We start from the raw sequence: 18,006 nt of genomic DNA on the forward strand, positions 1-18,006 counted from the left end.
TTGTAACATTTTGTTTCATAAACTCCATATAGTTCTATCTTTACTACTTATTTAGATGTATCTAGATGGACGTTTACTTTCTGCATTCTTTCTTGTCCTAAAAATGTGATGAAAAGGAGTTTTAACAATTAAATTTGGTAAGATTTTTATATGATCAAACTCGAATTTTGGGGATATACAGTCCTAAGAGTTTTAATGTATATGTATAAACTCACGTAACCACTGCCACAGTGCGGGTAAAGAACAGTTTCATCATTCCAGAAAGTCCTTTATGTTGCCTCTTTATAACAAACCCTCACCCATCTTGACCCCTGGCAGCCACTAATTTATTCTCTGTCTCTGTAATTTGCCTTTTCCAGAATGTTCAGTAAGTGGAATCATGCAGTGTTTAATCTTTGGAGACCAGGCTCTTTTATCCAGCATAATGACTTTGAGATTCAAATAAGTGGCTGCATTCTATCAGTTGCCTGTCCTTTTTTTTCTTAAAATTTTATTTATCAGAGAGAGAGATGGGGAGAGAGCAAGCACAGGCAGACAGAATGGCAGGCAGAGGCAGAGGGAGAAGCAGGCTCCCTGCCGAGCAAGGAGCCCAGTGCGGGACCTGATCCCAGGATGCCGGGATCATGACCCGAGCCGAAGGCAGCCGCCCAACCAACTGAGCCACCCAGGCGTCCCTTGCCTGTCCTTTTTTACTGCTGAGTAGTATTCCTTTGTATGGATGTACCACAAGGAGTTTATCCATTTATCCTTTGTAGGGCATTGAGATTGTTTCCAGTTTGGGGCACTTTTGAGTAAAGCTGCTGTGAACACTTTTGCATTGATTTCCGTGTGCACATGAGCTTCCATTTCTTCAGCTAAATCCCCAGAAATGGGATTGGTGGATCATATGTTAAGTGTGTATGTGTAACTTTGTAAGAAACTGCCAAAGTGCTTACCACAGTGGCAGTGTTTTGCATTCCCACCAGTGATGTATAAACTTCAAAGAAATTGAATACTCTTTTAAATGCTCTTGGGTTGAGGTTGGCAACTTGTGTTTCACAGTTCCTTGGGATTTTGAAGAGATGCCCCATGACGAAGGGAGCTTTTAGGTCCTCCATTGAAGCTTCTTTAAAGGGAACTGCTCCAGTTTTGTTTTGTTTTATATCTTGAGTTCCCCACAAGAATACATTTGGGGAAAAAAAGAGATTTGTCTGTAAGGTGTCAGAAAATCATTGTAAGTAAGGTGGTGCATCCAGAGCTCAGGGTGTGGATCGTGGGTGTTAGCCAGGCAAACGCTAGGTGGCACTCCAGGACTCTGCAGAGTGTGGGGACCACACTGTGAGAAAGTGGACCCCCCCCTTTGCAAGCTCCTTTTTAGTCCACATCTTTGTGTCAAGGAGGTCTTCATGTCTTTAACTTTCACCAAGACTTGTTGATGGCCTCATTTACAACAATTCAGTAGGCTTCTGTTCCAGAACCTTCAGCAAGCAACATCTATCTAGAATGAAATCAACATACAGCTTTGTTTTTAATGATATTTTTTGCAGTTATCTTTTAATTTAGGACAGGTACCCCTGGTTTTCCTATTTTCTATTGAAGTGAATTTATTTTATACTTTAAAAGGCGGATCATTTGAAATAAAAATATCAGATTGTATACCTCATACACAAACGGGGCAAGAATTTTGAGACTGTGCTAGAATGACTGAGGTTCGGGAGAGTCTACACTGCAGGAATTATTTAAACAGACCTAGAAGTGGATTCTTTTGTCAAGTGGAGAGAGCTCCTTGCTAAAGCAGGTAACTGTCGCCTAGCTGATGAGTCTGTAAGTTTACCTGATAGTAAAGTCTCAAAAGACAGTTTCCTCTTGCTCTGAGTTTTTGCAGTACTTGTTTTTCAAGTTCCTTCCTTATTTACTGATTTGACAAATATTTATTAAAAATCATTAGGCAAGCACGGGGGGTGCAGTAATGAAGTAAACAGACAGGATCCCCGACATTGTAAAACTTGCTTTCGTAAATCCTTTCTCCTTCCCCACTAAGAGGCTGACCAGGGAAAACAAGGGCCTCTGGATAAAATTTAAATGATGCAAAAGAAGAGAGAAATGACTTTTTTAAAAAGTTATTTTAGTACAGTCAGAAGGAGAATTGAGTTTATTTTTTTGATGTCCTTTGAGTCAATGTAGATGTGTACTTTGTCTTCTATGTGAAATATTTTGCTTATTATTTTGGCAAAATAGTAAGTTCCTACAGACATAGGGATAAATGACAAGACTTCTTGAGGTTCCTTCCAACTTTAAGTACCTGAGGTCAAGTATCTCAGACAAGGAGCAATGCTGTTTTCAGAATACCCGTTGATGCTAGGACCTTTCTGAAATTAGACATCTTTTATGTTAGAGGTCACCTGTGAGCAGCTGTCTGAGTTTTGTTCAGTCACTGGTGTTTCTTGTTTGGCCATGTGGTATTTTCAAAGTTTAACAAAACGAGTTTCCACCATGTAAAAGTCAGGAGATCTCACATAAAAAAAAAAATCAAAACAGATTTCTCGTTTATTTTGAAAATGCACGAATCTGGTGCCATGGAGACCTCTTTTCAGAGGTCTCAAGACCTCTGATACCAGAGTTGGCTGTTGCTGAACCGTAACTGCCTTTTTCACAGAGCACGTGCTCTCATCGGGTCATCTTGCCTAAACTCATTCATGTTACCTTTCTGGCTCTGGTGGGTCCTTGCATTTGCAGCTCCTGCTTGAGCCACTTGGAGCCCAGGCTTCGTGCTGGAGAAGCACCTAGAGAAAAATGAATATTCCTCTCTGTCCTGGAGGCCTAAAAATGTCCTTGCCCTCGAAGCTTAGAGTGTCCCGCTGGGTACATCGCCTGGTCTGGTCGACGTAATTCTGGACCCAGGAGGCAGAGATCAGGGTCCTCTTCTGGGCTAGTGCTAGTCACATTATCTTGGATCCTTTAACAAAGGAAGTAGTATTTCCTATCTTTCTGTCGCAGTTCGGGTTTTTTGATTGTAAGCCGCAGAAACAGAATTCTGGTGAATTCGAACAAAATGGAACTTGATTCAAAGGATGTTGGATAACTCAGGGGTATCAAAATAAGAAGAATGAGCTCTGCTCAGAAATTTCAGGAAACCAGGAATACTTCAAGGACCATGGTTGGTAGGAACTAAGGAAACTTACCGTGGCCTCCAATTTTTCCCCCTTTCTTTGTCATTCTTCTTAAGTGTCTCAAGGCTTGGAAAAGCAAATCAGGTGGGCCTGGCCCTCATCCTTCATGGGAGAGAGCAGAACACTTTACTTAGTTGGCAGGCTATCTAAGACGGCATACGATAAAAGACTTCCCGAAGAAAAGGTTTGATGTTGTTACAGGAAAGAGGGATGGGGTCTGGGTAGGAGGCAGCCAGACAACAGATCTTCACTAACCTCTCCTGAAGGCTGTCCCCGAAGGCATTCAGTATACACTGCAAAATGCCACAGGGGAGTAAGGAAGTAGTGTTTTAAGTTACACGAGGACCAAATTGTGAGTGTGCTCTTAAGTGAATGAAGCCATTGGCGTCAGTCAGAGAAAGACAGGTACAAAGAAAGTAACAGGTTCATTCCTTTTAGCATTTGCTTTGGGTACAACACCTCCAAAGAAGCCACACCAACTTTAAATAAGAAACATGTCTAAATTCTCAAGATTTCTGTCCCAGTTGTATGAAGATAAATATGTGTGACAAGAAGTTCTATCGTTAAAAGGCATTTGCTCACTCACATTTCAAATGCCAATAGAATACCCTGTGTTGTTTTCTTAATTGTTTGCTTTTGTTACACGAATTTGCATGTTTAAAACATACGCGTGTAAAACGAGCATACAGGAGTAAGTCGTAGATAAAATTGAAATGACACTTTCAAATTTGAGTTTGGATGTAACGCGTCTTGTTAGAGTGAGCAGCGTGTGCTGTGGAGGGCTTCCATTATTTCTAGAAGCACCATCTGACGTTTTCCAATGCTAGGTAGAAGCTGGAGTGTTTTTATACTCAACAGTGAGCCTAATTTCTCATAAGGACCATGGCCGTGACTGTTGAATAAGTGATTCTTTCTCAAATCGGAAGTCTGCTGTGCACAAGAATCCCTGTACATATCCTTTGAAATATGTCGTGGATTTCTAAAGCTGGAAGGACTCCTTGAGACTGAATTTGATTTTTGTGCTCTTATTGTTTCTTTCTTTGCAAGCTCTTGATTTGCAACAAGCAAGGAAAATGAGTGAGCAAAAAAAAAAAAAAAAATTGCTGGCATGGCTGGAAATAGAAATTAATGATTCCAATAGGAGAGGCAGTACAGAAATCCTCAGCTGGGTGGCAGAAAACAGAGCGAGCGAAAGTCAGAGACTGCTCTTTTTTAAAAGGCAAAACAAACAACTCACAGTGAGGTGTACGTGAAAATCATTTCTAATAATAGTTCATGGGAGGCAGTTCCCCGGAAAAAGACCGTCGGTGCACTGAGGAAATTAGAGTGAGAACACACAGCATCTCGATGTGTTACTTAAGGCAATGGAGGTTCAGAGTTTACCTTATGTGCCTTGTACATTGATTAAATACAAAATATATGCTGGCCATTTTTGACCACCATTTACTGTATTGATCTGTTAGCAGGGGAACTGTAATAAAAAAGCCATTGATTTACTGTCCTTATTTGCTTATGGGCTTTTATTATTATTATTATTATTATTATTATTATTAATTTTTCCCGTTCTTTTTTTGGACCGTTCCTTCTAGACGAATGCTGTGCTTCATGAAGTTAGAAGAGAGGGGGTCCCCGTGGAACAAAGGAATGAAATCTTGACCGCCATCCTCGCCTCGCTCACTACACGTCAGAACCTGAGGAGAGAGTGGCACGCCAGGTTAGTTCTCTGATGACGTGGGATTTGTCATCCCCAAAAGAAACAAGAGCTGTACTCAGCTGAGCCCTTCCTCACGATGGGTCTCACTCCTCTCATTGGAGGGGCCATGAAAAGTCAGCAAGTTACAGATGGTATCAGCCAGCGTTAGCTCTCCTGTGCATGGCCCTTCCATTCACTGTAATGAACCATGATGTCATCGGTAGGTGTATATGATTTATCCCCGAGTGTAACCTTTTGCATCAATTTTGCATCCTGAGCATGTAGTATAGAAGTACCCGATGCTAAAGGAGGCTTTTAATCAACACTTTAAAGACGAACGTTGCTGCCTAGTTCGGGCAGATGTCTGGGAAATTCACACCGTGCTCTTACACCACTCAGTGAGAGGCAGGTTGCTTGAAAGTGGTCGAATGATGAACCCCAGCTTTAGAATTGGCTAAGTAGGAATTATGTTGGCTTCAACCTAGTTTCTTTGCCCATGGACTTACCTGTGGTTAGAGAGCTCTTACCGAGAGAAAGTTGCCACAAATCATCGGTTTTTACAGAATTGAGGCTTGGGTACTCTAGATTCTGTTATCCTGCTCTTATTTGAAAAACAATTGATGGGTGCAAGGCCAGAACCACTTCCCCTCAAACGGTAGGTAAAAATTGTTGAATTATCATCCCTCTCCCAGCAAGAGGGAGAGGAATCAGGCAGATCATGCTGAATTTTGTCTTGGAGTCTTTTTTGATGCTTAAAAATCCTGTGTGCCTGGGAGTCGAGAATGTTAATATTTCTTCAAGTGGGTCCATGCAACAGAATTTGTAATTGGTGGCTTTGCTAGTAACAATTATCATGAAAATCAGTTTGTCCAAACAAAGCTGAAGGTGAGCATTTCCAAGAAAGGAGACAGGTAAGAGTCCAAATGGTGCGTTCCAACTGAGTGTTGGAAAGTGGCTTCTCAAGTATGTGTTTTATCTCTAAATTCAGACTTGCATTGAAAGAATAATTTAAAAATTCACCTCGATACTCGCCCCTTCCCCTCTTTTTTGTAGTGTAGTCAAATCAGAGTAAATGACAGATTCAGCTACAGTAATTAAATAATCTCCAATTTAACTTTTCTTGTATTCTAACTTCAGCATATTTATTCATTAAAGTATGTATATTTTATTAAATACTGAAATATCCATGTGGGGACATCGAAGATGTGTTTCTCTCTGTGTTTAACCTTTTATATCGTTTCCCCTGGTGATTCTTATTAAATAGGAAAGAGAGAAAGAAAGCAAGAATTTCCCTGTAATCTCTCTTCGAGCCCCCACCCCCGCCATCCCTCCAAAGACAGCTCAGAGACCAAATGTTGAGGATGGATGTCTTCTGTTGAGTGCATTTGGTTTGTTAACAATAATTCCCTAGTATCCCAAATCATCAGACAACATGCCCAAAATGGCCTGTTTAAAAGGAGTCTGGTTTCAGCATTTCTGGCCCTTTACTGCTAACAATTTAATCAGGAGCTGGAGCCAGTGTTGAAGTTGATGGAGTCTAGCATCTGAAACACAAATTCTCAAGTCCTTTGTGGCAGGGGAGGAGAAAAGAAAGAGCTTTAGCAGCTGACAGTCTGCAGACCCCCTTAAAACTAAACACCTGAAAGCAAATTTCAAGAGGGTCATGTCTTGAGAGCTCAGAAGGAAAAGTGTCTTCAGAGTATTAAATAACCATCCTCCTCCCCCCCAACCCCTTCTTCACCCCCATTTGATGTTTCCCATCCCAGTGACCTATCTAAAAGACTCACCCACATGATCTGTATAAACAGACTGTTACCATACACCTCTCGTTGCCTCATCAAAGCGTCCTCCGGCCGTCTGGGACCGGGCACTGGCCCGAGTGGCCATCAGGAGGGCAGTGGTGAAAGTTATAAAACATCCACCGCCACACTCGCCGAGCCGCCTGTGTTTTCGCGACCGGCCCATTGTGGACTTTGGAATTACACGAGGAAAAATGTGCTTTGACAGAAAATAATTAGCGCTCGCCAAAGGCCGAGCAATAGGTTATAGTATTTTACTTTCATCAAAGCTATCAGGGGATCAGTTAGATTAGATAATAGAAATTTTTTCCTCCGAAAGTTAAATACAGATGACTCTAATTACCTTCGATTGCACGTTGGAGAATGCGTTATGAATAGTACAACTTGAAGTAATGTAGGTCAGTGGAGACTCCGCGGCTGGCAATGACTTTCATAGAAGGCCGTCGTCATAAAGGTTCCCCCCCCCCGCCCCGCACCCTCCCCCCACTCCGGCCAGTTCCTCTGTAGTAATGATGTTAGGGAGAATATTTTAAAGCAGAACTTGTAACTGGGTTTTAAAATATTTGTCTCTCTCTCTCTCAGTCCAGGAGCCTTGCCATTGTTTGGGACTCCCTGAATTCTCTTAAACTGAAAGCATATGTTCCCTGTAATTTAGCTTTTTGAGGAAAGTGTCACTTCTGCATGACTCGGGGTAACCAAGTTTGTCACAGTGTCACACAACCCCGCGATTCCAGAGGCACATCTGAATGCTGTGGGTTTCCTTCCCCTAGCTCGGTAATCCCATAAACAAGCCTCTCCAAATAGGCTTATTAGGGCTGTCTATTCACTTCCCCCCCGAGCTGAATGATCCAAAGTACATCAGGAGAAGCTGTGTGAATGCAGGGTAAGTGTTAACAGAAGTGGTACAGAATTTCTGAAGATTTGGCTTTGTTTATACAGTCCACTCTGCCTGATGGACAGCTTGTTATAGCTTTTAAAGAACTGGGCAAGCCCTCTGCTCTGACCCCTTTTTGACCTCCGCAGCCCAAAGGTCAGTCTGCAGCTAATAAACCCTGAGGTTCTTAGGGTCTACTGTAGGAAAAGGCAGAGAAAGAGCAGCTGCTGGGACTGGGCGTCCCAGGCTAGGCGGCGCGAGGGTCACTCTCTGATAATGAAAATGATTACCAAATTATATGGAGGTTTAACCGCAATAGGGAGAGAGAAGAGGGCGGAGCCCCGCGTATTAGGTCTGATAAATGAACTGTGAAGAAGGCCCATCTGGCTCTCAACGTCTTGTCTCCCCCTCTCTCCCTACCAAGGGGAAACATTTTAAAATAACAGCAGTACATATAGACTCAATGACCCATGCAAGGAGCTGGAATGGATTAAGATTTAATGGTGACAGTGGAAGAAATTATCATTTGAAAAGTGCACTGAAGAAAAGGTACAGCTCCATGTCCGTGCCCGAGTTGTTTTCCTAAATAAAATACAGCAAAACATCGGCGCCTTGGTTTATTTTCCGCAAATCCCTAGTGCCTTTTCCTTGATTGCGGAGAAGTTTGAGGGCATGTCTGTTGTGGAATAATTATCCGTCGTCAGCCGAAGGAAAGGAATGGGCTTCCTTTGCCTTGAACGTATCAGAATGAGAATCAGATATTTTATTTTTCAGCTGGCTCGCTCGGTTGAGCCAATGTAGGTAAATCAAGTGTTCGAGAAAATGCCCCACAAAAAAACTGTGATCCACCGCATCCCCTGGCCACCCAACATCGCGCGTTTGGATGCTGAATATCCATGTCACTCCCAGACGCTGTTTTGTTCTTACCACAACTTCGCCATTTCTTGTCTGTATGAGGAAGACAAAAGCACATAATGTTAATTGAGTAGATAGGTTTGTTCCTTTCTTTATCCCTTTTTCAAAGAACCATCATAGCGATGTTAATTATTGCCGCCAGTGGGCGGGTCATAAGCTGCGTGTTCGTGTTCACTTACTGTTAATGGATAAGAGTAATCTACTTAAAGCTCTCTCCCAGCTCCCCGTGAACACAGCATCCTGGCTTCTGACCAGTGACGTCGGGCTTCACAAAGCTCTCTGTACTCTCTCTCCGAGACAGCGGGTCCAGCCTGTGACTCTGTGCTCTGAAACAGGAGTGGGTTGATTTCATTAGCATTTTTGTATGTTTCATATACATGCCATACACAGAACACCACGTGAGAGTCTGGGCATGAGAAAATGCGTCCGGCTTCTGGGGGTGGGATTCCAGCCACTTCCCAGAAAGGGGCTATGAAAGGCAGTGGAAAGGAAGGTCGGGGAACCATCGTTAACCATAGCTGAGCGGCAAGTGGCTCCAAGCCTCTCAGGGGAAGTAGATCACTGTAGACATCTCTGCAGACCAGAATTGTTGGACCACCGAAAATCCTCTTACGTTGAACTACACTGTCTGTCTACATATGCAGGTGTCGCCCAGACGGTAGTTATATTTAAAATAGAAACAAAAATCTTCTAAACATTATCCAAAGTCCATGTATGTTTCATCCTAGGTTTTGACTTGACTGCCCTTGGGGAGTTGGAGTGAGCCGAGAGCTAGGCGGGGCTAACACGGGTAGTGGAGGAACACTTGTAGAACTAACGGGGCTTTTTAACTTGGAAACAGCGCTTTTAAAGTTTTTCTAAGTAAGAAACAAATACAAAAAAAAAAAAAAAGATGAAAGCCAGGCCATTAGGGTTTTCCCCCCCATCAAGATATAATGCATAAAATACAAAAATTCATGTACCATAAAATAAATAATTTTAAAGTATTATAATTAAGTGATGGTGATGAGGATGATTTTTTAGTATATTCACAAGATGATGCAGCCATCACTGTTATCCAATTCCGGAACATTTCCATTACCCCAGAATGAAACCCCAGACCTGTTAACAGCCACTCTCGATCCCCCCTTCTTCCCACAGTCCCTTGCAAGCACTAAGCTACTTTCTGTCTCTATGGCTTTGCCTGAACATTCCATGTAAATGGAATCCTACACTCTGTGACTTTTTTGTGTCAAGCCTCATTCATTTAACACAATGCTTTCAGGGCTGACCTGTGTTGTAGCCTATATAAGTACTCCATTCCTTTTTATTGCCAAGTAATAGTCCACGGCATGACAAGACCACGTTCTGTTTATCCATTCACCAGCCATTGGACATTTGGGTTGTTTGCCCTGTTCAGCTGTTCTGAATCACACTGTTGTATGCATTTGTGTACAAGTTTTTGAGTCTTCTGGTCTCCTGAGTGTAAACCCGGGAGTGGAATTGCTGAGTCATATGGTCACTTGAGGACTTGGTGGACTGTTTTCCACATCCGCTGCCTTCTTTTATGCTCTAGCAGTCGCACACAAGGCTTGCAGATTCACCACAACCTCACCGACACTTACTTTCCTTTGTATTTTTGATTATAGATATCCTAGGCTTGTTACTGTGGTTTTGATTTGCATTTCCCTGATGACACATGATGTCTTGAACGTCTTTTATGTGCCTATATAAGACCATTAGGTTCTTTTCTTTTTTTTCTTTTTTTTTTTAAATTTGAGAGAGAACGAAAGGAGAGAAGATCAGAGGGAGAAGCAGACTCCCCATGGAGCTGGGAGCCCGATGCGGGACTCGATCCTGGGACTCCGGGATCATGACCTAAGGCGAAGGCAGTTGCTTAGCCAACTGAGCCACCCAGGCAGTCCAAGGCCATTACATTCTTATTAGGGGATTTAAAAACATAGCTGACGTAAGCACTTACCCCTTTAAGTGGGAAGGAGCTCACGAGCCTGTTAGGGGTATGCGGCGCATTTGAGGGAAGGGAGCTCCAAATGAAGTTGTGAGAGTACAGCTGGGCCCATTTCCCATCTCCCCTGGGTAGGCCCAGCCCTTTATTTATTTGCAGGTGGCCTTTCTTATTTGTTTTCGGAGACCCCCCTCCTCATTCCTTGTTCCCTTCTATGTCTCCCCCGTTACAGCATCTCTCAGCATTGCCCACTGGATAGGAATGTCCCTGATTAAATGGAAACTCTGTCTACTTACAGCTCCTCTGCTTCTAGGCTCAAATAGGATTTTCGATGGTCCCGTGGCAGACAGCTTTGTTTGGGCCCAAGGAGCCTTTAAATGGTGCTGAGGACAGTTTAAAAAACGTTTATGGCCGTTTCTTAGAAAAGCTTTCAGAACTACTTGTTCCAGTTAAAACGAACTCGCCAGATCTAGATGGCTTTGTATACCTGTCTTCCTCACGTTGGGCTTTGTCAGCTCAAAAACCTGCCAAGTTAGCCCTTTTCTGGACGAGAGAGCCATCTTCTCATTGACCGTCTTATCACTGACCATAGTCACCATAACCTTTGCCATCTCATTTACCTCTAGGACAGATCCATCTTTGTCAGGGCTCCAAAATCTAGCTGTTAAAACCTTTTCTAAAGCCAGTCAGCTTCAGAGCTGTGGTCTGGATGCAGCAAGGAAAGCCATTTGTGGAAGTTACTTCAGCGGATCCACTAAGGTTTTCTCTGTGGATTTGTGGCCTCTCCTTTTGCCTCCTGGCAGGCCCGAATGATGTCTAAAACTAACAAGTCGATCCAGTCCAGCTTAGCAATGAACGATTGTTTATGGAGTGCTTGTTCTATACAAATAAGTGTGCTAAATGCTCTGGGAAATATTAAGATGAGCATGGTATAGTGTCAGTTTTGAAATAACGCGTCGTGGAACACCGGGGAGATCAGGGCGGGCTAATGGGAGCACGGTGGCTAGCCTGTAGATTTTCATTCTTCTTCTGCAGGAACCTGGAAGGTGACTTAGCCCTGGAGTCTGCTCCAGGGAAGCTTACAATTCGGTAGGACCTTACAAACAGGAATCACCTGACATGTATTGTATATGTACTTGATTCCGTGCTGACATTTTGTCGCTCCTCCCAGAATGTAAACTTGGTGAATGCAGGGGATTTGCCTGTTCACCGACTGCAAAACTCACCGCCCAGATCATGCCTCTGTTAGAGCCGCACCCTGGGTGGGCAGGAACCCTGGTGTCTGTTGACCACAGCTCCCTGCATCTAGAACAGTGCCTGGAACTCAAGAGTAATTCAGTGTCTGGCTGAAAGCTAACAGAGTAGCTTTCCTCGCAGCCCATTCCTCTGTTCATAAGTACTTTGAGGTCCTTTTTCATTTTGAAGAGGAATGACCATTGGAGGTGCCAGCCTTTGCTTTTTTGGATACATATTCATCTCCTCTTGCCAGAGGTGGAAACCCTGAGATTAGATATGAGGAGAGATCTCTAGTCTGTAGTTCCTCGGTGTCCCAGTCTCAAGACTGCACCCTGAGCCCTGTTTGCAGCATGAGCGAGGAGGAACACTGTGTGCACAGGCTGACTTGGGTGCTTGAGGAAGAGCCCAGAAGTGGACACCACGGAACTGAGCCAGGACCAGGACCAAAAGACAGGGTCTCACCCCTGAGGCTGTGATTCCTGGTCCCTTGCCATTCCTGGAAAGGAACTAGAACTGGGCGGGGGGGGGGGATGGGAAAGGCCTCCCTAGAGCCATTTCTATGTATAAGAGGATGCCTTTAACCCAGGAGGGGCAATGCCGAGTGTAAATATGAGTTCAGGGGCACCTGGGTGGCTCAGTTGGTTAAACATCCTACTCTCGGTTTCAGCTCAGGTCATGATCTCATGGGTCATGAGATCGCGCATCGGGCTCTTCACTCAGCGTGGAGTCTGCTTGAGTTTCTCTCTCCTGCTCCCTCTGCTCCTCCCTGCACCCTCTTGCTGTCTCTCTGAAATAAATACATAAATAAATACATTTTTTAAACGTGGCTTCCAGTTTAATTTTACCTGCTCCAGGCTGCTGCTTTCTCCTGGTTACCTGCTAATATCCTCGTGTGCCTTTAATGGTATCAGTGCAGTGATCAAGCCTTGGTGACCTGGCACGTGGGCCTGGATTTGTTTGCCACCCCCAGGAACGGTGGTCACAAGAAATGGAGCCACTGGCCTCAAGGACGGGCTAGGGGATGACGAGGCTGATGTTAGGGGCTTCTGAGACAGCATGTGACGGAGTCATCTGCCCATGTCAACTGCTGTCACTCGTTAGAGAGAGGGGCTGCTGCTCCTTCAGGCCGAGTGAGTTGGGAGGCAGAAGCTGCGGCTTTCTCCGGGTCAGGTAGCTGTAGCTGTCCGCTGCAGCGCGCTGAGTTTGTTTGCGGGCCTGGGGGAGGGGTAAGTGAAGGAGCTTCCAGGGAGGGACAGGAAGCCACCAGCCTGCTTGCCATCCCTGCCTCCCCTTCCTAACGCATCTGTCCGATCTCCTTTAATAATTGCCGTCTCCGCTTTCTGCTGCCCTTAGCAGAAGAATGTCCTTTGTGTATCTGAACCAGATTACTCCATAAAACCCGGTAACTCCATAAAACCTCCTCATAAATGTGTAGGAATTGAAACATTGTATAAATTTAGAACGAGGATTAAATGAGTCTAGAGATAGGGTTACCTTTTTTTTTTTTTTCCCCAAGCTACAGCAACTTATCTTAAGGAGGCCAGTGTTAATGTTATTACCATTGTTACTGTCATTATTTGAACAGTTTTATGGGAGACAAAAGCCAATTGACTTCTGCGCATCTTTTTGTAAAATCAGCGCATAGCCTTCAGCGTGAGCGCCGCTCCCGGCAGATTCTGATGGTGGTCGGTGGCGGGTTATTTCTCACCAGCAGCGCTGCTTCAACTTTTTTTGAGAAAACATTGATGAATCCATTCATTTATTCCACAAATACTTCCCAAGGGCTTGCTGTTTGTCAAGCACTGTTCCGGGTGCTGGCAACATAGCCGGGAGCCACATGGATGAAAGGGCTTCTCTCATGGAGCTTATGTTCTAGTGGGAGGACAGCCAAGAACTTGGCTCCTAAGCGCAACTCTGGAAAGTGAAAAGCGTACGGACGTTGCCCTGCCCCGCCTCTTCAGCAACACTCAGTAGGACCCAAATAGGATCCTGCAGTCGAAAGATATAACATTTTCTTGCTTTCTTTCTTTCTTTGTTTTTTTTTTTTAAAGATTTTATTTATTCATTTATTTGACACACAGAGAGAGAAATCACAAGTAGGCAGAGAGGCAGGCAGAGAGAAGAGAGGGGGGAGCAGGCTCCCCACTGAGCAGAGAGCCCGATGCAGGGCTCGATTCTAGGATCCTGAGATCATGACCTGAGCCGAAGGCAGAGGCTTTAACCCACTGAGCCACCCAGGCGCCCAGATGTAACATATTCTTTCCCAATCGGCATCATAAAATGATCAATTGTTGTAAAACTTGCTGTGCCCGTTCTGGTGAGTCATAGGAATGACTGAGCTATTTGCGGAATACCAGTGTCTAAGGAATGCCATGCTGGGGCGGCGGGGCAGGGGCAGAGCATTCAATTCTCCCTAGATAGTCTGCGTTCTGGCTCCCAGCGACTTTTCAGGAAAGGTGTCCCCTTGGAGGTCTTCGCTTTGGGAAGGCTCAAATTCAGGCCAGGTCATACTCACAAATCTCTCTCTCTTTTTTTAAGATTTTATTTATTTATTTGTAAGAGAGAGAGAGCGAGCACAGGCAGACAGAATGCCAGGCAGAGGCAGAAAGAGAAGCAGGCTTCCTGCTGAGCAAGGAGCCCAATGTGGGACTCGATCCCAGGTCGCTGGGATCGTGACCTGAGCCAAAGGCAGACGCTTAACCTACTGAGCCACCCAGGAGTCCCACACAAATGTCTCTGACGAGAGAGGCCGGGCCTACCTGTGAGGTGGTGGGGAATTGCGCGTGTGAATGCGCACCGGCGGTTCGTAAGTGGTGGTTATGGTTACGGGGAGTGAGCTGTCAGTCATGCATTGACTCAGCAAATATTTATCGAGTGCCTAGCTGGTAGCAGACACTATCACAGGCCTGGAGGTTATAGAGATGAGTAACACTTGACCGAGGAAAATGTATTATGCAATAGCGTATAATTAACGCCGTGAAAGCGTTTCAGTGAAAGCGTTTCAGTCGGGTGCAAAGAAAGTGGGAAGAAAGGAAAGAAAGTGGCCTGCTCTCCTGGAGTGTTCTTGTGTGACTGTCATTATTTGCCTGGCTATTGTGGGGGAGCCTGCTCCTTTGTGAAATTGTGCTGGCTGCCAGTGGGACGGGAGGGATTTGTCCCCGGAAGGGGTGAGAAATGGGCGGAGAAATCTATATGCGATTATGGGTCACAGGATAAAATCTGGGCTGTTTCTTTCCAGAGGGAAATGCGGGGTGGGGTGGGGGGAGAAGGGTTGCTTTCTTTCTTAATGATAAATAGTTGGGGGGGGGGTTGCTTTCTTCCAGAGCAGATTTCTTTAACATGGCATGGGGGTTGGGAGCATAGATTCTGCGGAAGTTGCCTGGGTTCTTCCCTCTCTTCCTACTTACTTTGCACAGAATCGCAGCATAAACTCTGGAACAGCATTTATCCTACTGTATTGCATAATACGTGTCTATAACTCTAGGTAATTACAGGCAAGTTACTTAACCCCTCTTGAGCTCAGTTTTCTCATTTGTAACTTACGCAGGGGCTAAATAGTATTTCATAGGGCTGATGAAGAAATCCCATGTAAAACACCCTAGAGCAAGTACCTAGGAGCTCAGAAAAAATTGCCCACCCTGCTTTAGATCAAAATAGAAAGGTCGAGAATAAACCCGGCCATATTCATCCTTGGAGAGCATGCTTCCGTGTGAAACCCCAGCCCCATGGTAGGGGCTCCGCCTCACTGAATTGGTGTGGGGATGACAGATTTTGCCCTGCGCTTAGGCCCTGCGCTAAGCACCGTTACATGGAATTGACAGACAGAGAGGCCTGAACTCCAGCTTGAATCCTGTCTCCAGCTGGCTATTAGCTCAGGGCCTGTCACAGACACTCAGGGTCTCAGCAACTTCATCTCAAAGAGAAGCAGCTCAATCCCGGTGACCTGGAAGGTACCTTCCCACTGGACAAGGCGTGGCTCTTTGAGTCAGAGCCCAGGGAGCAGCTGGAGGGGGAGTAGGTTTTACCTCCTGATGGCTTCACCCTTTTCCCTCCTTGAGGTCTGCAGTTGTGCTCCCTGGGGTAAGAATAGCAGCTCCCATGCACTGGGGACTTTAGGTGGCAGGGTTTAAGTGGTTCAGGAGGTGAGAAAACAGAAGCAGAGAGACACAGAGTAACTTGCCTGAGGCAACACAGCTAATGTTGGGAGTAGAATTGAAGCCAGCCTGGCCCAGCTCAGACCCAGGCTGGAAAGTCACTGCAGGAACAGCAACAAGGCTTTACAACATAGGACTCAGAGCCCAGGCAGGATCCTACCCCATGTGGAGGAGGTCATGTATGTACCCATGGGCACTTTTTAAGTGGTGGGTGCCCCGCTCTCTCTGAAGAAGTAATTTCCAGCCCATGCTTTATGAAGCTCCCAGCCAGAAGTCTCTTCAAGGAATGTTATTACCTTTTCAGCTATGTCCCTCTTTTATGTTGTACAATCTTTTAGAAAGTGGGAGTAGGGCCGTCGAGAATGTCAAAGTGTAGCCTCCCAGAATCTGTAAATCTTTTAAGTGGAGAAATTTTGAGTCCTGGTTGGTTAGTCAAGGCTGATCTGAGGGGGTCCCCTGAAGGTGAACGAGGAGGTTGTATCTAGTCTGTGATGGGTCCGTCCCCTGCTGTACAGTGTGTTCATGTCTAGGAAGCCACGTACTGCGCACGGAGAGTCACCATCTTCCTCCCTCTTTCGATGTCCCCAGTGCATTTTACCAATTTATGCTGTAACGTATATCCTGGGTTACAGATAAAAGTTGGACTCTGCATTCAGCAGAGGCAGTGATGGGGGAGAGGGGGTGGGGAGCAATTCTGCCGGCCTGTAGGGGACACTGTTGTATCACACATCAGAATGAGTCCCAGCCTCTTGTCTCAGGACAGAAAACAAAACAAACAAATCAAAAACCAAAAATGGGTCAATCACCTTCACATTACTTATTGAAATTATTGGAGTGACACCCGTGTGTTTAGAACAGGCACTGCTTTCAGGGTATCGATCAGGCCTTTCCATATCTGTGCATGAAAGGAATAGTTTAGCGTTTCTGTCCTGGGTAGGAGTGATTGACACTTTTCTGATTAGCTTTCTCTCCATACTGTCCTCTGGACAGGGTACTTTTTAGTTCAATAAACCGTTAGGTTTAGTGGACTTATCTTCATTTTTCACTAAGACATGTCCACGTCAAGTTGAAATGCTCGAGTTCTGTTGTATTCTAAATAAATACCGTCAGCCTTTTGAAGGGCATTTTGGAAGTTCTGAGTCTCTTCTTTTTATCCGTATCTTTTTTTCTTTGCTGAAGAAAGGGGGAAAAAAGATGCTGTTTACCAAGAAAATGAAGTCATGTCTATGAGGCATGCTTGTAGGGCTTGCTGTGAACTCCAGGAATCTCGCTGCCCGACGCTCAGCCCGGCTCTCGGTTTGGCCTGCCTCTCTTTCCAGACTGCAGACAGCCTCCATATCCATCCAGGTGCCCTGTGGCCTCGCCAGCAAAACCTCCACCCACCCACCTCCCCCTGGCCAGCTCTGGCCCCTTCCCTACTGGAAGACAGGGCCCTGGAAGGCGATCGTAGTTAACCCTCGGAAAGCCGAGGTGCTGCTAAGGCCGCGAGCACCGTAACGATTTTGTTAGCTTGCTTCATTTCCAGTTTCACCATCAATTACGCCATGTGTTTCATCCAGTCGCTGCTACCCTCCCAGTGTTAATTATAACCTACAAGACTGTTACAGTTAATTTTATGGCAAGCATATTGTCTCTTCAAGGCTCCAGAGCAGCTCATAAATTATCGTGAAGGTAAAAGGTAACTTGGGGAACTAGTTAGGAAAATTCCATCCATCTCGCTTAGGCGCTGCAGCTGCTACTGTCAGCTGCCCGGCCGCCGCCTCGTGAAGGAATTATGGCGGGTCAAGTTGAAGAGGGTAGGCCCAGGCTGTCACCGAGGAGGAAGGCTGTCCCGGCCCTGTCAGGCGAGTACCTTCTGCCAATCCCTGGTGGTTTCACTTCGCAGGCAGGAAGAGGCAGGCCGCGCAGGTGGATGGTCCCCAAGCTGTCTGTATTCATTACTTTACAGAAACTTGTTGTAGGGAGGCAGGTCTGGAGACCTTTCCTCTTCTCTGTTGTCCATGATGTTAGGCATCATCTGCAAAGTGGGAGAGAGATAACTCTATAACTATGAACTCCGGCCTTGGTCCCGGGGACGGCAGGCCAGAGGGGCGGGCATCTGCACAACCTCCCAGCAGCCCCCCCCCGCACCCCACCCCACCCCCCGCCTGCACCCCTATGCCCATTCCTGGAAGGGCCCGGGGCTTCGACGAGCCTGTTAGGGGTGGTGGTTATTGTTCGCATAATCTGATAAAGTGAGAT

General features: G+C 45.5%; 1 protein-coding gene across 3 annotated transcripts in view; it reads left to right on the forward strand.

The window, feature by feature from the left end:
- The window catches only part of FTO (FTO alpha-ketoglutarate dependent dioxygenase), a 373,847-nt gene that overhangs the window by 209,815 nt on the left and 146,026 nt on the right, over positions 1-18,006 (forward strand). For all 3 annotated transcript variants that reach the window (XM_059382693.1, XM_059382691.1, XM_059382694.1), the window contains one exon: positions 4,739-4,863. In XM_059382693.1, the coding sequence (XP_059238676.1) occupies positions 4,739-4,863 (125 nt within the window). The remainder of the gene's footprint in view (positions 1-4,738; positions 4,864-18,006) is intronic.

The sequence above is a fragment of the Mustela nigripes genome, chromosome 17 (genome assembly GCF_022355385.1).
Source record: "Mustela nigripes isolate SB6536 chromosome 17, MUSNIG.SB6536, whole genome shotgun sequence".
NCBI lineage: Eukaryota > Metazoa > Chordata > Mammalia > Carnivora > Mustelidae > Mustela > Mustela nigripes.